The 25,029-nt window shown below is 43.1% G+C and overlaps 1 protein-coding gene across 15 annotated transcripts in view; it reads left to right on the forward strand.

The window, feature by feature from the left end:
• KIAA1217 (KIAA1217 ortholog) overlaps window positions 1-25,029 on the forward strand; it is an 839,027-nt gene that overhangs the window by 784,382 nt on the left and 29,616 nt on the right. For 9 of the 15 annotated variants that reach the window (XM_050804835.1, XM_050804844.1, XM_050804834.1 and 6 more), the window contains 4 exons: window positions 3,297-3,401; window positions 3,947-3,996; window positions 9,162-9,328; window positions 20,933-21,108. In XM_050804835.1, coding sequence (XP_050660792.1) covers window positions 3,297-3,401; window positions 3,947-3,996; window positions 9,162-9,328; window positions 20,933-21,108 — 498 coding nt within the window. The remainder of the gene's footprint in view (window positions 1-3,296; window positions 3,402-3,946; window positions 3,997-9,161; window positions 9,329-20,932; window positions 21,109-25,029) is intronic. The other 6 variants (XM_050804838.1, XM_050804846.1, XM_050804845.1 and 3 more) reach the window with 1 other exon arrangement.

Below are 25,029 nucleotides of genomic sequence, written 5' to 3' on the forward strand. Positions count from 1 at the left end.
TACTGGGATTACAGACATGAGCCACTGCACCCGGCCTGTTTCAATTTTTAATGCTGATGCTCTCCTTTGTTGGACAATGTAATGAAACCTGTTGACCAGACTGGAAGCAGAAAGAAGGCTGGTCTAGCGCTAACCAGCATTGTTCTCGTGGCCAGCAATGGAATCCCAGGACTCCCCTCTGCCATTTCCCTCTTAGCAGAGTCTTATTTAGTCTCTACATAAATGAGACCTACCTATTTCTTGCATTTCTTAATATTACTGTCTTCTGCATGTACTAAGGTTGTCATCATGCCTTTCTATCCCACACTCCAGCTGTACAGAACCCTTTAAGCCACTTCCTTACCAAAGCTCTCTAGACTCTAAAAATGCCATGTTACCTTTTTTTTCTTAAAGAAATATCCTTTGCATTTGCCTAGGATTGAAGAAGAGCAGTAAACTAGTACATCTCAAGGTAGCCCTGGGTGCACCTCTGCTCTTAGTGTCATTCATTGTACTCCAGCACCACTGTGGATAGAGTCCCTGTGGGACGAATGAGGACTCTGGGCAACTTTCACCTGGGACTGAGCATTCTCCAGAGGAAGTCATTCATTTCCCAAGAGTTTGTGCAAGTCTGTGTCTCCCATGTGGCAGGAAGAGTGACCAACCACCACTCCCATTTTTTCTGAGATGCCACTGTGACTTGGGTCAATAAGCTTGACCTTGCCGATGGATATTCACTAACTGGCTTTCCTTATTTGAATTTCTTACCATTTTTTCCCTTTGATAATGTGGACTATTTTATGGCAAAGAGGGCGCCAAGGTATGACTGAAATCCTGTATGGCTGGGAGGTTTAGCAACAACTGGTGTACCTGGAAACATTTGCAAATCACTCCGGGGAGATACATTTCCGCGCTCACCATTTGAGATTTCTTCTTTCCACTCTATTACAGCAGAGAGATCATACTATTAATACTTAAAATTACTTGGTTTTTTTTTCCCTCCTTGGTGGATTTGCAACCTTTAACTATCCAGACTGCGTGACTTACATATAAGAAACTCAGTATTGTGACAGACCATCAATTTTAAACTAAAGAAAATGTGTGGAGTTCTGATATCAGAGGTTTACAGTTACAAAATTAAGATCAGTGTTACACATGGCACTGAGAGTTACATTCCAAAGGCAAAACTCAAGGCTGCAATGCTTGAGTTGGACAAAATTACCCTTGAATATCATCTTGATTGTCATAAAGTTCAGGATGCAGATGCACCATCTCTCAAAAAGAGCCCAACTTAATCAGCTGGCTTTTTCTGTGAAGGAACAGGCCATCATTACTTTTTTTTTTTTTTTTTGAGACAGAGTCTTGCACTGTCGCCCAGGATGGAGTACAGTGGCGCAATCTTGGCTCACTGTAGCCTCCACCTCCCAGGTTCCGGTGATTCTCCTGCCTCAGCCTCCTGAGTAGCTGGGATTACAGGCACACACAACCACACCCAGCTAATTTTTCTATTTTTAGTAGAGATGGGGTTTCACCATGTTGGTCAGGCTGGTCTCGAAGTTCTGACCTCAGGTGATCCACCCACCTGGGCCTCCCAAAGTCCTGGGATTACAGGCATGAACCACCATGCCTGGCCAGACCACCATTACTTTTTCCACTGAGAATCAGATAAATTAACCAGCTTGTATTTAATAGTGTAAGAATATACTGTTTGCAGAACAGGAATCCCATCACTCACAAACCCAGGGGTCTGTGGGACTGAGATCCGCAGTGAGGAGTGAGGTCCCTTCTCTTATCTCAGGCTCGTGCAAGGACAGTCACTCATGAGAGATAACAGCACAGGCAATGCCATGCCATATACATTGTTCTTCTCTCTCCTTTTCCTGTTTTGGACTACGAAGTATGCATAACTGAATTCACATGAGGTGACATGTGAAGCCTCTATTCACTTACTTGTATTGTTGTTTTTAACGATGTGTTGAAAACAATGGCAATAGTTCTGCAAAACGTCCGTTGTCTGAGGTCTAGAAATGTGAGCCTATTTCAAATGCCAGTTAAACTGTAATGAAGCATCAAAGAGCCCTGGAGAGAAGGGAGCAGTATCTGTGTATGGAAATCATTGGGAAATTTTTCATTAACGTCTTGAGATGGCCAAGCTGTTAGGGATACTCGTTTTCCTGCACGATTCTGTAAAAGCCTCCAGGCTAAAGTTCCGATGACATTAGATCTAACATCAAATCCTACTTTCAAATACTTGGGTTTTTTGTTGTTGTTGTTTGTTTTTTGTTTTTGAGACAGTCTTGCTCTTTTGCCCTGTCTGTAGTTCAGTAGTGCGATCTTGGTAGTAGAGATAGGGTTTCACAATGTTGGCCAAGCTGGTCTCAAACTCCTGACCTCAGGTGATCCGCCCACCTCAGCCTCCCAAAGTGCTGGGATTACAGGCCTAAGCCACCGTGCCCGGACAGGTTTCAGTCATATTTCTCCACTATCTAAAGAAGAGACATGGCAGGGCACGGTGGCTCACGCCTGTAATCCCAGCACCTTGGGATGCCAAGGCAGGCAGATCACAAGGTCAGGAGATCGAGACCATCCTAGCTAACAAGGTGAAACCCCGTCTCTACTAAAAATACAAAAAATTAGCCAAGAGTGGTGGCGAGCACCTATAGTCCCAGCTACTTGGGAGGCTGAGGCAGGAGAATGGCATGAACCTGGGAGGCGGAGCTTGCAGTGAGCAGATTTGGCACCACTGCACTCCAGCCTGGGCAACAGAGCAAGACTCCATCTCAAAAAAAAAAAAAGAGAGAGACATGTTTGTGTTGCCCTTAAGCTGTGACACAAGTGTTACTACCCACACAGCAAACATCTCCATCATTTATACCAAAACCACTCAGCAGCCTCCCAGCTGAGGTGTACGGCATAGAAATGTGTGCAGCTCAGTGAGATCTGGCCTGGGACAGTGCCATGCTAGGAAACAGCCCTTTTGTGCAAGGTGAAAGAAAGAAAGCAGGGCAGAAAGACTCAAAAAACACAGGATGTGCAAACAGGATTGTTTCCAAGGGAGAAATTTTTCACTTTTCCAGGAGGCCGCTGTTGGTCCATGCTGTGTCTTTTTTTTAGCCAGTCAGGTCACTGACTTGATACTGAACACTGATCACGAATCTTGGCCTCAGCTGGGGATGTGCGGCGTTCCTGAGCCAGGTTGGGTGAACTTCCACAGCCTTCTAGGTGGTACCTTTTATAACCATTGGGTGGTGCATCCACCTGGACAAACCGGTCTGAAAGTCAATAGAGCTTTAACAAACAATTCTCTTGTTTTACAGAGAGAGGATGCAAGCCATGGAGAAACAGATTGCCAGTTTAACTGGCCTCGTTCAGTCTGCACTTTTTAAAGGGCCTATTACAAGTTATAGCAAAGATGCATCTAGGTAAAAAAGAAGACAGCCAATGAAAAACAATAATTCAATCTGTTTCTCTTTTAATCATTAAGATAATTCATTCATTCAAATCTGTTTCCTTGTAATCATTTCAAGGCTGAAAATATTCACATCTCTATGGATCATGGGCATTTTTGTTTGTTTGTTTTTTGGGGTTTGGTTTTTTTTTTTTTTTTCCTCCTTCTGGTAATTCTTGGTCGAAGGTAACACTTTGGCCCAAGAAGGTAAATGGGCTTCCCAGTGCATGTGGCTTCATGGACCACTCACCATGCAGTGCCTGCAACCACCACCCTTGCGTGTCCACGTCGCCATCATCTGAAAGTCACAAGTGAGCCTGGCTGCATTCCACCCCCAGTGTCAGGTGCACACCCGGGAAGCCTTTTCCATCCTGGCCAATTGTGATGCTGATGCTAAAATACCTTCATTGCTTAATCCCATCACTGCCAATTGCTTCAAATAGTGAATGGAATGGGCTAAAAGAAAAAAAAAAGGCATTTTGGAAACTGCATAGCTGACTCTTTTTTCCTTTTATTCAGCGAGAAAATGATGAAAACCACAGCCAACAGGAACCACACAGAGAGTGCAGGTAAGTGAGTGTTTTTGGAGTTGTAGGAGGCCTGTGGGCTGCCTGGGATGAGTCCTGACTTGTCTCAGAAATGTTTGACGTTTCCCTAAGTCACTTATTTGGTACGATGTCAGAGGATTCCTAGATATTCCTGCTAATACTGAAATTCCAGATTTATTCATTAATTCAGGGGGCAAAGCACCGTCTTTTCCCTTTGGTTTTCATTCATTCACTCATTTGTTCATTGATAGGGCCATACGGTGGGCATCTCGCAGACATGGGGCTGCCTGCCTAGAACTTAGAATTCAATGGGGAAGATGGAAATGGGACAAGTAATTTTATGTGTGTCGAGTGTTTAAAAGTGCAGGATAAATGCTTCACCAATCGGACTAGCCTATACCAAGGGCAGTCCCCGGAGGAAGTGACACAAACTAAGCCTGGAAGGATGAAGTGACACAAACTAAACCCGGAAGGATGAAGACGACTTAGGGGGAAGAAGGGTTGTCCAGTAAAGGGAATTTAAAATTGTTCTAAGTGTAACATGAAGCCATCGGAAGGTTGTACACCGGGGAAGGACATCAGCCCAGCTGCAATATGGGGATGGATGAGAAGGGACAGTAGCCAATAAGGAATGACCAGTGTCCAGATGGGAGAAAAAGGAGTATTTGGCCTAGGGCCTGCTTTTTATCTTTTTAATCTCATGACAGATGACAGGGCCTGCTTTTTAAATGCCAGCATTCCCCAGAAAGAGAGCCCAGTTCTGTTAGTAGTGGCGTTCACTAGTATCCAGGTCTTTGCAATGAATGTCTCATCCAGCAATCTCAAGCCAGGCCTCTGCAAGAAGATGAGGTCTTCCCTCTCATCGGGTTGGAAATAGAAATCCTTAGCAGGAACACATTCAGATACTAAATTACACAGAAAGCATATGGCAAGTTGGGTGAAACCCCAAATTTAGGGAAGCCACGTGTACTAGTTTTGTGCAGCACGGTAGAGTAGACAGATTTGAGAACTTCAGTTTAGGACTCGGTTGGTCGTGGTTCTCCTCTGGCTGAGCATAATTTAGCTACAAGGCCAACAGGTTCACTCTGCCAGCGTTCCTGATCCTGATGGGATTTGTTGTGTTGCTTAGAAATCAATCCGTGGCCTTGGCCGAAGCCAGAGAATTATTTCACGGAAATTGCTACACTTGTCTTCAGAGCAATTGCCAGTTTGTTTCGGAGATACTTAATTTATTCATTTTTTAAAATGTATTGTAAACTTAGGGAGAAGAAAGGAAACTACTAAATATTAAAAGCTCCCATCCTTCTGTAGTCCATTCTAGAAATGACTCATATCTGAAAGCACTGCTCTAATCAGAATCTACGTGCTGTTTTGTATGATCCTTTTATTTCTTTTTGCTTTTTAGAGAATAATAATAATCATAAATACGTAGTGAGTGCTTCCTATGTGCTTTTCATGCATTCACTCATGAACTCCTTACCACAGCACCCAGGGAGAGATACAATTTTTATTCTCACGTTCCAGAGAAGAAAACTGAACACATATCCACACACATGACACACATCATCATATGCCTGTCATTTTAACTCCTTTTATGTTTAGATTCCTCAGTCCCTTTAAAGATCTATAGGTGGTTTCATTTCTTTGTTCTAAAACCTCTTGTCAATTTCTTTTCAAATGTGGGGAAAGGAGCCAGTGCCATTTCCTCAGATATATTTCCCAAAGTGGAATCAGTGAATCCAAAGGGACAGTTCAGTGGCAATGGTGACATGCTGCTAGTTTTCTCTTCTGAATGGCCGAGCTGATTTGCAATGCCACTGGCGATGTGCACGTGGGCTCACTCCCCACGTCTCTGCTAGTTTGGACTTTCTCACTCTAACGTATCAGGGCGAGATATCGTCCACAGGGGCTTCGTTGCCATAGCAGCCTTGTATAGTGCACAAAATAGAATAATTCTTCCAGAATCCTAGGAAGTAAGCTACAAGACAAGTATTATCCCTGTTCTGTAGACAAGTAAATGGAATTATATAGAAGTCAAGGAACTCATCTGGCCAAGAGTAAAGGAAAACCTAGACTTCCTGGCTACTTAAGGAATGTGTAGTTTACTGTGGAGAGAGAACAGATGGAACCTCCCATCTCAAAGATTTTTATACTGCGTATTCAATCATTTAACACACAAAACCCTATAAGGAAGATGTCATTACCCATATTTTACATGAAAGGAGACAGAAGCTCAGGGAGGTTAGGTTAGTTATCCAAAGCCACACAGTTAGTAAGAATGATAGCCAGGTCAGGCATGGTGCCTCATGCCTGTAATCTCAGGACCTTGGAAGGCTAAAGTGGGAGGATTGCTTGAGACCAGGAGTTTGAGACCAGCCTGGGCAACATTGCAAGACCCTGTCTCTACAAAAAATTAGCATGGTGGTACACGTTTATAGTCCCACATACTTGGGAGGCTGAGGTGGGAGGATTGCTTGAGCCTGAATAGGTCAAGGCTGCAGTGAGCCGAGATCAAGCCACTGCACTCCAGCCTGAGTGACAGAGCAAGACCTTGTCTCCAAAAAAAAAAAAAAAAAGTGACAGCCTGCCTGGCTGATAATTGAGTAGATAGTGGTACCACTGGCTAAAGTTAGGCCCTTATTATAATGGACATTGAAGACTCAGAAGCAGGCAGGATGGGAGGGGGTGAGGGATAAAAAACTATAAATTGGATAAAAGATACACTACTCGGGTGATGGGTGCACTAAAATCTCAGATTTCACCACTATACAATTCATCCATGTATCCAAAAACTACTTGTTCCTCAAAAGCTATTGAAATTATATATATAATAAAATTAGGCCCATAGAGACAGAAAGAGGTTTGGGGAAGACGAGTGGAAATAATGAATTTGACTTACTTATGGAAAAGTTCAGTAGTGGTGTGAAGGCATTGGTATGTGGATCTGAAGATAATTGTGTGCTGCAGACGAGGGTGCGGGAGACCTTGGCAGGTGGTAGCAGAAGTGACCTTCCTAGAAAGCATGTCCATCCAGAAGAGAAGTGGACCCAGCGACACAACATGTCAGGACTTAAAAGGTTGGCAGAGGAAGGAGTTAGAAAAGAGATTGACCAAGACAGAGCAGCAGAAAGGGAAGAAGATGATGGAAAGTTTCAAAGTGACTGAAAAGAAGTGGCTGACAAAGCTCAGTGTCACATTGAAGCAAAGTCATGTCAGCCTAGGAGAGAGTCCACAGGGTGACAACTAGAAGATCGCTGAAATGAACATAAAGAGCCATTTCAGGGAATGATGGAGCTATTACATGAACCAAATATAGTGGATTAAGAGGTTATAGATGAAGATACTTTAAAAATGAGTGTAGATTCCATAAAGGAATTTGGTTGTTGGCTGGGCATGGTGGCTCACGCCTGTAATCCCTATACTTTGGGAGACTGAGGCAGATGGATCACCTGAGGTCAGGAGTTCGAGACTAGCCTGGATAACATTGTGAAATCCCATCTCTACTAAAAATACAAAATTAGCCAGCTGTCTTGGTTCGCACCTGTAGTCCCGGCTACTCGGGAGGCTGAGACAGGAGAATTGCTTGAACCCAGGAGGCAGAGGCTGCAGTGAGCTGAGACCACACCACTGCACTCCATTGCAGCCACTGCACTCCAACCTAGTCAAGACAGAGCGAGACTCTGTGTCAAAAAAGAAAAAAGAAAAAAGATAACGAAAAGCTTGCTTTCAGGTCTCCTGGAGCTCCATTGTCAGTCCTTTAAAATGCCTTCTGGCCTGCTCCCCTGCTGTCTCCCCAAGAGGGCCATTAGAGGGGCTGGGAGATTGGCCCTATTTGGATGGTCATTCAAGGATAAAGAGAATGGGGCTCCGGCAGCATCAGTGTCGCCAAGGCCAAGCAAGAAAGAGGATAGTTGCAGGGAGCTTCCTGGCTCATGAGCCACTCTGAGCTCCACTGAGGCCTGGTTGAGTTGTGTGTGCTGGAGAGGGAAAGGTTCCCGAAATGGCTGAGCCATGATGGGAAGACAGGCTACCACCACACTAGAGCCACTCCAGGGTCTGCAAGTGGCCGCAGTGCTCTGTCCTGCAAGGCCAGCTGGCCTGCGACAAAGCTTGCACTTGACCCTTTACAGGAAAAGGAACTGAGCCGAAGTGTGTGTGTGTGTGTGTGTGTGTGTGTGTGTGTGTGTGTGTGTGTGTGTGTGTGGTATGTGTGTGTTTATTAGTAACATGGACCCAGCCTCTTCTCCGGGTACCTGTTCCATAGAATCACATTGTCGCTGTTAGAGCCCTCTCCTGAAGGGTTTTTGCATCTTGCCTTATTTTCTTACTAAAGGAGTTGTGTGCAGACGCCCTCCTTCTTTTGATTTTGGAAATCTGAAGGGATTCGGGACGGTACCCAGTTCTTACTAGTCTCCGCTTGGCGATTGGCCGAATCTCTGCCCAGAAATAAGTTGCATGTCCTTAGGTTACATTTGCCATCCAGGAAATAGTCACATAAGCACTCTATATTAGGTCTCGGAATTTTAAAATCAGTTTTTTTCTATTATAAAATTACACATATTCAGTATGCAGATTTTAAAAATACAAAAAAGTGGCTGAGTGCAGTGGCTCATGCCTGTAATCCTAGCTCTTAGGGAGGCAGAGGCAGGAGGATAGTGTGAGCCCAGGAGTTTGAGACCTGCCTGGGCGATACAGTGAGACCCTGTTCTCAAAAATAAAAAATAGTAAAAACAACAACAACAGCAACAACAACAAAAAACTTATATTGGAATACCATGGCTGGAGATACAATTAACACTTTTATACACTTCTAAGCTTTTCTCTACGCAAACCTGTGTGTTTAAACAGGCTCTTCTTCCAGAGGTTAAGAAAAGAAAAAAAATTAAATTGAAAAAAAAAACCGTAAACAAGATTGATCAATGATAGATCAATCAGTCAATAGATAGATGGGAGCATAGACAGCTCTGTGGCCTGCCTTCCTATGGCACTTTCTTACTAAACTTCTAGAATGTGATTATTGCACACTGCATACTATAACACTGCATGATTCATATATATGCATTTTTTTTTTTGTAATGAGAGAAATGGGCCTTTTTAGAACTACCAGTCATCTGCATTGGGATGGGATGCGTAGCTTAGACTTTCCTTTGTGGCCTTCTGAGTTCTCTGATGCACTTTTCTCATAGGAACTCCCCATGTGTCTGGTGGGAAGACGCTCAGTGTTCTGGAGTCCACAGTGCCTCCCAGCCAGCCTCCACCTGCAGGCACCTCGGCCATCCACATGAGCCTGCTGGAGATGAGGCGGAGCGTGGCGGAACTCAGGCTCCAGCTCCAGCAGATGCGGCAGCTCCAGGTATTCCTCATGCACGGCAGCCTCTGTCTCGGTTGCCCTGAGCTCTTCCTACCTTCCTTTTCCTAAGGGCTCCATGAGACCTAGAAAATATAGAACCGTAACAGCGTGGCTTCCTCTCTCACACACGCTATCCAGGTCTAGAGCCTTCCATTGCAACTACAGTCAATCTATAGCCACTTCTTTAAGCTATGTGTGCTTTTACGCAGGAACAGACTCTGGGGCGTTTGCTTTTGGAGAAGAGCTGAAAGGAGAGGGGCCCCAGGGAGCATGCCGACAGCCAGTGAAGGCTGCCTTCTGACAGCCTGGAGGCTCCATCCTCCTCCACACTGAACAGGCACAAAGGTGGCTAGTCAGCCAAGCCTTTTTTTCTTTTTTTTTTTTTTCATTTTTTTGCAAGGATCTGTGATGTATTTAGAACTATGAGTTTAGAATAGAAGATGAATTCATAAGGAAAAAAAACCACCATGGTGATTTGTTAAGAAAAACATCTGCATTTCATTCAGATACTGTGATCCATCCTTTCCTTGCTCTTTTCTATTGTTAAGAAATGTATGAACTCTACGGGAATCAGGGTAAGTGACCCTTCAGGTCACGAATCTTGGTCAACAAATCCCATAAATCTGCCAAAGCAGAATAAGCTGTCTCCTGGCCCTGGGTAATAAGGAGGTAGAGATGTACGTCTCTGCATGAGACCACATATTTGCTCTGTGCACCTTTTCCCACCTCCCTGGCCTGGCTGGTAGGTTAGGTGTTGAGGATACAGTGCTCGCCTAGGCTGTATACAGACATCCTCCCTGACTTCCGGACGCTCATAATCCAAATGTTGCGAGAAGATACGGCCAGGTGTCGTGGCTCACGCCTGTAATCTCAGCACTTTGGAAGGCCGAGGCGGGTGGATCACTTGAGGTCAGGACTTCGAGACCAGCCTGGCCAACATGGTGAAACCCCATTTCTACTAAAAATACAAAAATTAGCAGGGCCTGGTGGTGTGTTCCTATAATCCCAGCTACTGGGGAGGTTGAGGCACGAGAATCACTTGAACATGGGAGGCGGAGGTTGCAGTGAGCCAGGATAGCAACCACTGCACTCCAGCATGGGCAGTAGACTGAGACTATGTCTCAAAAAAAAAAAAAAAAAAAGATAAATGTATCCAGGATCCTGGAGCAGCCATGGGGATGCAACCTCCTGAGCCCTTTCCTCTAATAGGAAAAAGGCTTCCAATCACAGTTCTTGTTCAACACAGCGATGGCACGAGCCCTATGTTGTTTAACCACCTAATGAAGGCTAAGAAAACAATTTCCCCTTGCCCTCTGCCTACCAGAAAACACACTGAAAGGCATCTGGTTTGAGAGACCTGCCCCTAGGTCCCAGCATAGATCCTGAGGGTTGCTAGAAGAGCGAATGCTCAGATCTCCAAAGGCTACTCTGTCTCTTAGGCAACATCCCAGATGCCTCGGACATCCGATGCAAATTCATTTACATACCCTATTGAATCGCATCATCTGTGATGGTCCCATCCTTTGCATTAGCTTCTCCTTGCTTTGCAATTTTAAAGACACATTGCAATGAAATGAAGTATACAGGTTGGGCTGGTTGTGTCAGGGGTGACAAAGTTACATGTCTTCAGTGTCCAGGCAGCAATTGTAAGTGAAACGGAGGAGAGACCACAGTAAATTGGCCCCTTTAAAGGCTGGTAGCCACTCAGTTCCAACTGGCTCTTAACCTTTAGAATTAGTATCCAGTGTTTCTAGATAGTTCAATATTTCAAGCGAATCTGGAGACATAGGTTTTACATGAATTACCACCATTTTAAAATGTTGGAAAGTAATTAAAAACCGATTACTAAGTACTCTGCAGGCCAAAGGACACAATTGCAGTTCAGAGGGGGCCCGTCAGCTCCCAAGTTCTTTCTTACCTGGGGCTCCTGGAGGTTAAGCCCCTCCTTTCGCTGCTCCTGCCTTTTGGCACCATCTGCTGGCCGTTTGGAAATTGTTACTTCCTCATTGCACCCCATGAGAAAAACATATCTATCATTTGTATGGAAAGACCTAACTGCTCTCAAAAGTGAGCATTTGTCGGTTTGGGGACAGGGATGGAATTGCTTTAGCATAAATGCCACACTTCCCCTGGGAATTTCACAGGCGTTAGAGGTGAATTTGATACCAAGGCTATCTTGATGTCTGTAGCTACAGCATCACCCCATCAGTGGCGGGTGTAGTTTGGGGCTGTGGCCGGCTGGGACGGATCTCCCACACTTGTCTCTCCTCGCAACCCTTGAACTGTGCAGCTTTGTGAAAAAGAACAGTTTTCTTAAACAAAGAAGGTCTTTGGTCAAGGTCTGGGAATGCTGTGTTAACCACACAAGTTTCTTTGTTGTTCCAGAACTACTCAACTTTTCTGGCTTTCTGGGAATAAAGAACAGTGAGCAAATGTGCTTTTGAGCCTGGGAGGTTGGGCAGTTCTAAAGTGCAGACTCACGGGGAAAAATAAGTATGGTGTTTCCTAACCTGGCTGTTACTGTTTCTACCTCTGTCTTTGTATTCCCTGGGTCTCATTCAGCTTTCCTCCCCATCAAACTTCTGTCTTTTCAATCATGGGAGTCTACGTGAGACAAAAACAGTTTAGAATAATTAAGCTATCTCGGAACCAATTCTCCTTCAACATGTGCAGTATTATATACCACAAATGAACAGCAGTCCCACAGTGGTTATAAGTCCAATAATGGAGCTATCATTAGAGATATACGAAACACTAGACTAGTCTCAAAAGAACAAAAATTGAATTAGAAATTCAAATGTTCTTTGAACTGTGTTATAAAATAGTGAAACGGAATAAAACCATTTGTGCTTGGCAGCCAGCTCCAGTAATTAGATAATTAAATCACTGGAAAATCCTAGACTGTAGAGCATATCCTATTTGAGCATTTCATTTTCAAAATTGATGGATTATTCTCAGGAACAGAAATTTGTTGCAGACACATTGGGTTGGGTAGATTTCAAAGGGACAAAGGGAACCTAAGCAGAAGATCAAGGGAACCACTAAAAGCTTGTCCATGTTATCTTCTGCTCTCCAGTTTCACAGGAGTTATCAGTCCAAGAGAGGTTCTCAATCCTGGCTACTCATTAGAATTACCTGAAACTCTTAACAGAAATGCCAGTGCTCAGGCACCACGGCCAGAGTCTGACTTCACTGGCATGGACTGGAGGCTAGGCACTGGTGACTCTAGAACATTCCAGGGTAAAAACTCCTGCTCTCAGGTAATATGAATGCTTAGTCCATCAAGACACCTCCTGGAAATGTTGAGATAGTCAACTATTACCAAGGACTTAAAGCCTTGACTTCAAACAATGCACCTCACTCCCAGTGGCAAATCTAATATGTTCTCTGCTAGCTACAATTGATATGAGAGCTCTATGGAACCTTTATAGCATGTTATTCCCATTCCCAAGTAACAGTTGGGTCTGTAATTAGCTAGCAACAACGAGAAAGGATTTTCTCAAGGTTTTGTACCTAACAGATGTTCTCCTCCAATGATGATTATATTTGCCTGTTACCTTTCCTGACGTCATTTTGAAAAAAGTCCACTTTTTCTAAATAATGAACATCTTTTTCCCAGAATGCCACACTACTTGGATTTTACTAAAGTCATCCCATATCCACAGAAGTGACTGCACTTCTGCCCCTCCTTGTGGGCGCTTGAGGAGAGAGAGAAGCTTCTGGAAGAGATAGTACAGGTTCTGTGGAGGCCAGATAAGACTTGGCCTAAAGAGAGAATGGAGACCTCCAACTTCTTTCATCCCCACAATTTTTTCCTTGCACCCAATCTCTTTGTTCTGCTTCCTGATAAATAAAAAACTGGGTTGTTCTGAACTTAGCATTACATTTGTAGGACTCCTGAGAATTTACTATCTCTTTCCAAGAGAAGGAGAAGGTAAAATATCAACATAAAAAATAAACATAGTAGTGCATAGAGCCCTTGTATTTGAAATGATAAAATTCAACACAGTTTCCTTAATGTGTCTTTTTATAAGATAGCGCCTCGTGGAAATATGCCAGGGTCTCATTTATCTTCTGAGGTACATAACAATGGTCATGGGAATGCAGATCCCCGAGAAAAGCATGTTGGAGTTTCCCATGTGCAACAGACCTGCTTCCCCTGCCAAGAAGAATAAACAGAACGAGTACAGGGCTTGACGATTAGGCTGCTTACAATGTACCAAGCTCTAGTCAGATCTTCAGACAACAAGAGGCTTTCTAAGATGGGGAGACAGTACCCCAATAACACGGGTTATATAGCTGTGACCAGGCATCCCTTGTCTTGTTCCCTGAAGCCTGAGGGAGTGGATCCAGGTGGGATCGGGAGTCATTCTGAGGTCTGGCTTTCCTCCTGAAACTTTCTGATTCGTGGTATAACCACTGTTTCATGTCACTGCTAGACAGCAAAATCAGTCCAATTACATTATCCATTGTTGGCAAGACTGATAGTCTTAGATTTTACCTAAGAAATCAAAACTGAGTATGTGAGATATAGGCCCATTTTCAGGTGGGTGGAATTAGGTTTAGGCAGTTTTCTAGTTTTTCCATGAAGTGATTTGGATAACTTATTTGGTCCAATTAAAATTTTAATGGACAAGAGCATTGTTTCTGTCTAAGAGTGCTTATAAAAATGTCAAGGCATTTTCAATAAATTAGATTTCCTGCTATGAGGAATAACTGCAACTCTACTTGCCCCCCGCCACCCACTGTTGACAACTAGAAAACTGAAAAATAAGCAAATGTATGAAACAAATGTTTTCAGAAATTAGACAGGACTGTAATCCTTAGGAGAATGGGGAAAAAACCTACAACTGACGCAGCTTTCTGCCTGGAGGCACTTTTCAAATCTTGGTGCAGGAAGGAAAAACCCAAGTGTGGCACTGACAGTGAGTTGAGGAGATAAGACCAAAGTTTAGAGAGCTGAAACAGCTAGAATTGGTGGACTGGAGTACCACATACAAGAAAGCTCTGCAGAGAAAGAACTACATCAATAAATGGGTCTGTTATTGAATGCTAAGCCAAGCATGTACAGTATGAAAGCAGCCGATCAGCCAGGCAAAGACTAAGTGGGGGGCTGTAAGTCAAAAAGTTCCGGAAGTTCACACAGGCCTGGGAGATGTTCATGTTTTGAAAAGCAAAAAGTGAAGCGGCCTTGTTGAGCACCCGGGCATTTTGTAGAGCTCGGAGAAGGACTATGCTTCAGTCTTAGCACTTAACTAGCCCCAGAGGAAAGACTACCCTAGATTTAACCTAACAGCTTTAAAAATGCCTTCAAAGGACAAAGCTGATCCACAAGTAACTGGACTGTCGACCAGAGAAAATCCAAAATCTGTAAAGGAAAACAACAAAATTGAAAGCTCCATGCCCAGTATCCACTCAAAAATTACTAGACATGTGATGATGCTGAAAAATGTGACCTATAACCTTAAGAAAAGTTGTCAAGAGAAATCGACCAGACGTGGCAGGGATAATGAAATCAGCAACAGGGACTTCAAAACAGCTATTATAATTATTCTCAGGGATTTAAAGGAAGACATGAATATAATGAGGAAAGAAATGGAAGATATAAAAAATATCCAAGTGGTGCTTTCAGGAGTTGAAAAACAATATCCAAATGTGCTTAACAGAAGACTAACCACTGTCCAAAATGTCAGTCATTCTGAAAACAGCAATGGAAACTGTTCAAACTGAAGTATAGAGACACAAAAGACTAAAGAAAATGAATTAAAATGTAGTGACCAGTGAGATAATATTAATAAAAGCTTAAGTGGAAAGAGAAAAATATTCAAAAAGGTAATGACTGAATTTTTTCCAAATTTGATGAAAGCTGTAAATCCACAGACCAAAAAAGCTCAATGAACCCCTAGAATGGTAAGCACAATGGAAATTACACCAAAGCACGTGGTAATCAAATTGCTAAACACCAGGGATAAATGGAAAAATCTTCAAAGCAGCTGGGGGTGGAGAGAAAACCCATTACATACAGGGAATCATAATTAAGAATTAATGCCAACTTCTCATCAGAAACAAAAGGCAAGTCACAACAGTGGAATGACGTCTTTAAAGTATTGAAAGAAAGAAATTCTTTTAGAAAACAGAGAATACTTCCTAACTCATTTTATGAAGCCTGCATAGAGCAAAACCAGACAAAGATATTATAAGAAGAAAACCACAAACCAATATCCCTCATGAAAATATATGTAACAAATCCTTAAGAAAACATTAGTAACTGAATCCAGCAATATATAAAAAGGATAATACATTATCCTGGGGTTTTATTCCAGGAATGCAAGACTGTTTTAATATGAAAAAAAATCAATGTATTTGACCTTATTAACAGAAAAATCATATTTCAATAAATGCAGAAAACAGCACGTAACAAAATTTAGCATCAATGATAAAAACAGCACTCTGGAAGTAGAAGGAAGCTTCCTTACCTTGATAAACAACATTTGTGAATGACATACAGAAAACATAGTTAATGGTGAAACACTAAACACATTCCCCAAAAAATCAGGAACAAGGCCAAGAAACCTACACTCACATCTGTTTAACACTGTACTGAAGATTGTAGCAAGTTTAGTATGGCTAGAGAAAGAAAGAGAGGCACGCAAATGGAAAAGTAAAATGTCTAATTGGCTTTACTCACAAATGACATGATTGTATACGTGTAGCATTAAATGGAATCTACAAAACATGCTACTAGAAATAAGTGACTTGCCAGGCACGGTGGCTCACGCCTGTAATCTCAGCACTTTGGGAGGCCAAGGCGGGCAGATCACAAGGTCAGGAGATCGAGACCACCCTGGCAACATGGTGAAACCCCGTCTCTACTAAAAATACAAAAAAAATTAGCTGGGTGTGGTGGCAGGTGCCTGTAGTCCCAGCTACTCGGGAGGCTGAGGCAGGAGAATGGTGTGAACCCGGGAGGCAGAGCTTGTAGTGAGCCGAGATTGTGCCACTGCACTACAGCCTGGGCGACAGAGCGAGACTCCATCTCAAAAAAAAAAAGAAAAGGAAAGAAATAAGTGACTTGAGCAAGATCACAAGAATCAAGTCAATGTACACAAATATTAAAATTTTGTTATATCCATTTGTACAATGAAATGCCACTCAGCAATAAAAGAATGAATCACTGAAAAACTCAGCAACAGGGCTGGATCTCAGAAAAAAATATTCTGAACAAAAGGAGCTGGACACAAAGGAGCACATGTTATATAATTCCATTTTTATAACGTTCTAGAACACAAAGAACTCATCTATGATGACAGAAAGCAGACTGGTGGTTTTTTGGGCTGGAGTTTGGGGATTGATTGCAAAAGGTCCCAAAGGAATTTTTTAGGGTGATAAAATATTTAGCTGTCTTTTCAGCAGTGGTTACATCAGTGTATACATTTGTCAAAATTCATTGAACTGTGCACTTAAGATGGATATGTTTTATTGTTTGTAAACTTTGTGCCTCAAGACAATTGATTTTAACTATTAAAATGCAGGTATCACCTCTTAAGCAAAAACCAACTTAACAATTTGAGTTTCCATTAACTAATTGACTTGAAGCATTTAGAGAAAGATGGTGATCCACATCCTATATGTAGCACTTTTTTACACTGTGCTCAGATAAGCAGGAACTGTCCTGCAGCCTGGAGACAGTGGCAAGAACACCAGGCAGGGAGGGTGGGGGGACTGGGAAAGCAGACAGAGAACCTGTGTAGACCCTGTTCATTCACAACTCACTCCTCATTGCCCACATGCCAGCCAGTGAGCTATGACAGCTTCCCCCTTTAGTACCTGTAAGGCCCCGCTTTCTAGACAGGAGGATAACAAAGCCTAGAATTGAAACAGAGCCTTTCCCTCTCCTCCTCTTCTAGTGGAGTAAGTCTAGTTGCGTTTAAACATTATGCCCAGTTGTATTCTTCCAGTATGTTCTTATCCTTCTCAGAAACATTATGTTGCGATTCATTCATAAAGCAAATACAGTTGTGCCTTGAACAACAGGGGGATTAGGGGTGCTGCCCCCTCACGCAGTAAGAAATCCATAGCTTTTGGCTCCCCAAAACTTAACTACTAATAGCCTACTGCTGAGTGGAAGCCTTACCAATAATAGTTGATTAACACGTCTTGTATGTTGTAGGTATTGTATACTGTGTTTGTTTTTTTCACGTGTCTGCTGTCTCAAATACATACTGTATTCTGACAATAAAGTAAGTTGAAGAAAAGAAAATGTTATTAAGAAAATCATAAGGAAGGGAAAATATATTTACTATTCATTAGGTGGAAGTAGATCATCATAAAGGTCTTCATCTTCATCGTCTTCTCATTGAATAGATTGAGGAAGAGAAGGGGTTGGTCTTGCTGTCTCAGGGGTGGCAGAAGAGGAAGGAAATCTACATATAAGTGGACCCACGCATGCAGTTCTAACCTGTGTTGTTCAAGTGTCAACCGTATGTATTGGGTACCTACCACGTGCCACACACGGCTTGTAGCTGTGAACAGAATGGCACGCTCCCTGCCTTGCTAGAAGAACAACTTGGGGTGCTGGGGAAATTGATGAGTTGAATTCAGAAGACCTGGTTCTATTCCTAATTGTGCTCTATAATTGCCAAGCAGACCCTGAACATGTCCTTTAACTTCTCAGGGCCTCACTTTTCCCACCTTTCAATTTTATGAATTTCAAATATTTCACCAATGATGTCTAGCGTGATATCCAGTGTTAATATCCACTATCTAACCAGACCCCAGATTTACGTAAGCTCATTTTAAAATTTGGGCAGGAGGGTTAGGTGCCCTGCTGTGCCCCATAGCCCATGGCACAGTGACATCATCTGTCTATTCAAAAGCCCTTTTCTTAGGCCATGAAATCATCCTTGGTGGCAAATCAAATCATCTGAGGAGTTTTAGAAATTCCCAGCAACCAGACAGTACCTCAGACTGGTAAAATGAGAATCTCTCAGTTGGGATCCGGGCATTGGTCACTCTTAGACCCCTTTAGTTATCTACTCATTTTCCCCTCACATCCCTGTCATCACTCATTCCCCCTCCCCTTCAAAGGCAGGAGCTCTGTGGGATTAGACACAGGGACTGAAGTTGAGCGAATCATCTTGATAGTACGTGGTGTTGCTGCGTGTGGCTAATTGACCGATATGAACAGTGCTGACCTGTAGCCCTGCCACATCCCTGCAGTGAGAGCAAGACAAGGCATGGAAGAGCTGATCCCAACACCTATCTGAGCCCATGGGTCACAGCAGGTTTCAACCATTTAGAGAAGAATTTTGGATTCTTCATTGTTGCCTGTTCTTATCAATGTTACTGATTCATTCAGTTCATTCATTCAACAGATGTATTTTGAGTTTTCTGCTAATATGCCAGACACAGTGTACCAGAGACTCTGTGGAGGGCAGAAATTAACCAGGTGGGGGGAACAGAATTCTGGGAGATGGGAATAGCAGGAGCAGAGTGAGACTCTGTCTCAGAAAAACAAAAAACAAAAAAGGAGACTGGCCCCTATGAAGAACTGAAATGATATATGATTGGAGCAGAGTGCTAGGTGCATGCAGGGAGGGAGATTAGCCACAAGGCAAGGGACCAGTCTGCCCAGTGCCTGGAGAATGGGCTGTAGCCAGAGAGAGCATAGGAGGATGTTGTTCTCTGCACAAAGTCTCTAAAAATGGCACTTTTTGGCCTTGCATGGTGGCTCCTTCCTGTAATCCCAGCACTTTGGGAGGCCAAGGCGGGCGGATCACCTGAGGTCGGGAGTTCGAGACCAGCCTGACCAACATGGAGAAACCCCGTCTCTACTAAAAATACAAAATTAGCCGGGTGTGGTGGTGCATGCCTGTAATCCCAGCTTCTCAGGAGGCCAAGGCAGGAGAATCGCTTGAACCCAGGAGGCAGAGGTTGCAGTGAACCGAGATCATGCCATTGCACTCCAGCCTGGGCAACAAGAGTGAAACTCCATCTCAAAAAAAAACAAATGAAAAAAAAAAGGTGCCTTTTAGCAAAATAGTGACTGACTAGTTTTTAAGACCGCGATAAAAAGACATTAGCAAAAGTGGTATGAGAGCATGATCATGAGTCCTGTAGAGAAAGTAACCAAAAGTGGTATATTTCTATGTGGTTCCCTCCCAGACAAAACGCCAGGCTCCACCCACTAGTTCATGCTCCCTGATAGCAATGGCTGGTATGTGCTCAGGTCTAGATTGGAGCCAGACACTTTATTTTATTGTCTCACCGAGTCTCCATGACCAACCTACGGGCTATGAGATATTACTACCCCTTTTTAGGATAGACACAGAGGTTAATAGCTTGCCCATGGTCACACATCTACTAAGTGGTAAAACTGGAAGTTGAACCCAGGCATTCTTTCCCCGGAGGCCAGTTTGTCACCATGCAGCGCTGACGTTGGGACCTAATGGTGGTTCTGCTTGTGGCCTGTGTTGAAATGTTTTGTCTTTATTCAGAGAAAACAGAAGGCATGATGTGGTTTTAAGCAGGTGGTGGCATGGTCAGATTGCATTTCCCCTCAATTTACACAGATAATGGACGGTTGACAAAGACATCATCACCCCCATGAGACAATAAACCAGTTCATGAAACCGGAAAACAAAGGAAACCATTGAAATTTGTTAAATGATATTTCAGTGGAACTTTAGGGATGATATACTAGGCATAATATCATTATTGTTATGGAGGCTGATTGAGTGAATTCACTTGATGGATCTGCTGTTAGAAAATTGTCCTGCTCCAGGGACTCAAGTGTTCAACTAGACTCTTGTGAAGCCTGAATAAAGCTCCCACCTCCTATATTCTCTGGGATGAGAAACAAGAATGTTCTGGGAACTGTTTGGAAATTGTGAGCTTCTGTATACAGGTAGCCTACCTCCAATCTAGAGAAATTCATAAATTGCCAAGAACCCTGGACTCATCTAGAATCATTATCATTGCCAACATTAAAGTCCTATGTTTTAAGGGTCTGTGATTTTGTGGTACGTGGTACGTGGAATCATATGAATGAGAAGGACACGGACCCTCTTTGAACTGATACTGATATATTTCATAGCCAAATCACCACGTGTTGAGTTCCCGTTCTATACCATGTGGTATTTCATGTAGCCCTCAAGAATGGCCAAGGAAAGTGGATTCCCCATCCTTAGAGGTAAGGAAACGAAGACCAAGGGAGTCTAAGTAATGGGCCCAAAGTCTCACAGTGGGCTAGGGAGAGAGTATGCGATTTGACCCAAAGTCTTCTTGGCTCCAAAGCAGGTGCCCTGTGCTGCTCCCTGTAAAGATTCGTCAATGAGAGTTTATGCCTGTTGTCCGTGATGCATTGACCAGAGTAGAAAAAGGATCCTTTGTCTTGCAGGCAGTCTGGTTGTCAGTTGGCTGCCAAAATTCAGATGTTGGTGGAAGAAGCTGTATGTACAGTCTTTGCTCCCTTTCCTTTCTCACTGAAATAAGTAAAGATTCAGCCACAGGGCTGTCTACCCAAAGTGCTCTGAAGACTTCAAGGCATTCACTCACCTCCATTTCAGGCAGGCAGCGCCCACTGAAGTTGATTTTTTGTGTTCACAGCTGCAGAACCAGGAACTGCTGAGGGCGATGATGAAGAAGGCCGAGCTGGAAATCAGTGGCAAAGTGATAGAAACAATGAAGAGACTGGAGGATCCTGTGCAGCGACAGCGCGTCCTGGTGGAGCAAGAGAGACAAAAATATCTTCATGAGGAAGAGAGGATCATCAAGAAGTTGTGGTGAGTGCCAGTCACTTGCATGTTGAGCTGTTTCACCTGCAAAGGAAAATTATTGTTGCTAAGGAGGTCCTTCCCAGTTGCCCTCTCTTTATTGAGCACCTACTGTGTATAAGTTGGAGTTCTGCTGATGGTGGTATATGTGGACACTTCAGCACCTTTCCATGGAGGCCCAGGAAATTCAGTGGTCCTCAGGTGACTGCATTTCTTTAAAAGTTGCAGCATTGCTGGCATGGTAGTTCACACCTGTAGTCCCAGTTACTCGCGAGGCTGAGGCGGGAGGATTGCTTGAGTCCAGGAGTTCGAGACCAGCCTGGATAACATAGGGAGATCCTATCTTTAAAAAAAAAAAAAAAAAAAAAAGAACAGAGAGAGAGAGTTGTAGCTTCATACTCTCTCCTCCAGGGCTCAGCAATACACAAAATTAAAAGGAGTAAATGGCAAAACCCAGTGACAAATAGGAAGGCTATATTTCATCTCAATAAATTAAAACTAATGGCCAAAATAACACAGCACTAAAATTATCTTCCTATTATTCAACTGTAGTTAAAATCGCAAAAGAAGAATTTAAATGTAAAGGGTATCTGATCCCGAATGAAAGATGCTTCCTTAGCTGTTATGAATGTTATTTAAGGTTCTTATTGAAAGCATCTATCAATTCCTACTATTGAAATGAGCAGAATTTTATTACTCCCCCATCAGCAGGCAGGCACATCTTTTATGGTAATTGTATATTTTGGTATGCAATGAAGATTTATCATAGAACTATCTCACCTTTTAGTATAATGAATAGTAATTTTGAGGGGTTTCTCCAGTGTTGATAATTCTCTTGTTTCTTGGAAAACTTAAATCTCTCAAATTGGGATTGCAAGGGAACAATTTGCAAACTCTTCTCATGGCCATAATGAGAAGAGGTTTCCATGATGGAAAGCATTGTGTTCAATCACCTATCTCCTGTTGGAGCTGTGGCTCATATCACCCTGGATACCAACCTAATGTGTTTGATTAAAATTAGAGTGTCCCTCTCAGCAGTCTAGAGGGGGGAAAAAAAAAACTTCAATTTGAGTTATTCTTTTCCTAATAAATTAAATCAGGCCGCTGTTCATCCACATCTCAAAATAGCTTCCAAAATTCTACTTAGTTCACACATTTATAGGCAGAGTTAATCACCCACCATGAGTTGGTAAGGCTGTTATTTGTCTGAAATGTTTTTGTGACAGCCCAATTATCTAAAACTAGGTCTCCAGATTCTTCTTTAAAACTTCTTTTAAAATGCATATCCTGGCTGGGCACAGTGGCTCATACCTGTAATCCCAGCACTTTGGGAGGCCGAGGCAGCCGGATCACCTGAGGTCAGGAGTTCGAGACCAGCCTGGCCAACATTGAGAAACCCGGTCTCTACTAAAAATACAAAGAAACATAGCTGGCCGTGGTGGTGTATGACTATAGTCCAGCTACTCAGGAGGCTGAGGCAAGAGAATTGCTTGAACCCAGGAGGGGGAGGTTGCAGTGAGCCGAGATTGTGCCACTGCACTCCAGCCTGGGTGACAGAGCAGAACTCCGTCTCAAAAAATAATAGTAAAAATAAAAATAAAAACATTTATCCTTTTAATAACGTTTATATAAATTTTCCAACAAAATTATGAAAAAAATTTTTTTGAGATGGAGTCTTGCTCTGTTGCCCAGGCTGGAGTGCAGTGGCATGATCTCGGCTCACTGCAACCTCCGCCTCCTGGGTTCAAGCAATTCTCCTATGTCAGACTCCTGAGTAGCTGGGATTACAGGTGCACGCCATAACACCTGGCTAATTTTTGTATTTTTAATAAAGTCAGGGTTTTACCATATTGGTCAGGCTGGTCTCAAATTCCTGACCTCAGGTGATCCACCTGCCTCAGCCTCCCAGAGTGTTGGGATTACAGGCGTGAGTTACCATGCCCGGTCAGTAAATTTCTTTTTTAAAAAAATTGTGTTTATTGGTTAGCTGAAATAATTCTCACTTCTGGCCTAGAAAAGTCATCTTTAATCTCAATAATACTCTGAGATTACAGCCTAGCATAGGAATGAGATAGAAAAAGTAATGGAACGAACATATCATAAGAGGGCTTTATTTGGTTGGATTTGTGGGAAGGCCACAGATGAGTAAGATATGCAAAGAGCCCTTAAGAATCTTCAGTCTAGCAAAGCCAACCTGATAAATAGGAGTGTAGCTCCAAACACGGGATTTACAGGTACCAGTTGTACCCACACAAAAGAGAGACTAACCCAGGGATCAGGAAGACTTAACCTGAATGAAGTCATTCTTTGTATGACCTACAGGCCACACACAGTATCTAGCACATAGTAGTTTCAGAAATGGTTTGTTAGGCTGGGCACAATGGTTCACACGTATAGTCCCAGCAGTTTGGGAGGCTGAGGTGGGAGGATCACTTGGGACCAGGAATTCAAGAACAGCCTGGGCAACATAGCAGAACCCTGTCTCTACTAAAAATAAAAAATCAGCCAGGTGTGGTGTCATGCACCTGTAATCTCAGCTACTCAGGAGGCTGAAGCAGGAAGATCACTTGAGCCCAGGAGTTCAAGGCTGCATTGAGCTATGACTGCGCCACTGCATTCCAGCATGGATATTGGAGCAAGACCCAATCTCTAAAAAAAGAAAGAAATGGTTAAACTCAACTGAGATGGCCTCGAAGATGGGGAGATGGCATCAGCAGAGGCTAGACAGGGAAGGACTTCCGGGCAGTAGAACCCTGCAAACCAACAAGTTTCTGGCCTGGAAAATGCAAGATATCTTTGGAGAACTGGGTAGCAGTCCAGTTAGGCAGGAGAGTTGGGTGCAAGATACACATCCCATATTTGGGGAGTGCCATTCCATTTGCACACTGACTTCCTGTATCTTAGACCATACTCAAGGCCTCACGTACCTGCTTGATGCCTGTCTGGGCTGTGCCTACAGAGATTGGAAGATTCTTTAAGAGAAATCTGGATTTCTGGCTTTTCTTGAAAGTTCTGGGGTTCAACCCCGGATTCACAATTTCTGTGGATGAAGCTTAGGAATCTGCAGTTTACAAACAAAGCTGGTGATTCTGAAGCACCTTCACATTTGAGAGTTACTGCCTAGAACGATGAGGAAGACACTGAGTGTTTGGGTTTTTTTGGTTTTTGTTTTTGGTCAAGGAAGTAGCAAAGCTAGAGTTGTATTGGAGCGAGGTCCCTCTGGTGATCATGTGCGGGACTGATTGAGGGGAAAATAGATCAGTGACTCGGAGACCATATGGGAAGCTACTGTCTCCGTCAGGCAAAAGGCAATGAGGCCTGAACCAAGCAGTGAAAGTAAGAATGAAGTCAAATGCAAAACGTCCTATGGTATTCACCACCTACGACTAGCTCTCAAAATTCTTCTTTAAAACACCTTTTGAAATATATATCCTTTTGGCTGGGCACAGTGGCTCTTGCCTGCAACCCCAGCACTTTCGGAGGCTGAAGTGGAAAGATCACTTGAGCCCAGGAATTCAAGACCAGCCTGGGCAACATAGGAACATAGGGAGACCCCATGTCTACAAAATAAAAATTAAAAATAAAAACTAAACCCTAGCCGGGCATGGTGGCACACACCTGTGGTCCCAGCTACTCAGGAGGCTGAGGTAGGAGGATGGCTTGAGCCTGGCAGGTCAAAGCTGCATGATCACACCACTGCATCCCAGCCTGGGTAACAGAGCAAAACCCTGTTTAAAAAAAAAAAAAGCAATTAAAAATAACTATATACATATATATCCTTTTAATAATGATAGTGTAAATTTTCCTTCTATAAGGTATAAAGCAGATTAACTGATTGGATGGCTAGATCTGAATGACAAGAGAGCAGGTTATAAAAGACAGCTGGAAATAGCTAGAAGAGAACTAGAATGTTTCTAGCATGAAAAAAAG

Source organism: Macaca thibetana, chromosome 9 (genome assembly GCF_024542745.1).
Source record: "Macaca thibetana thibetana isolate TM-01 chromosome 9, ASM2454274v1, whole genome shotgun sequence".
NCBI lineage: Eukaryota > Metazoa > Chordata > Mammalia > Primates > Cercopithecidae > Macaca > Macaca thibetana.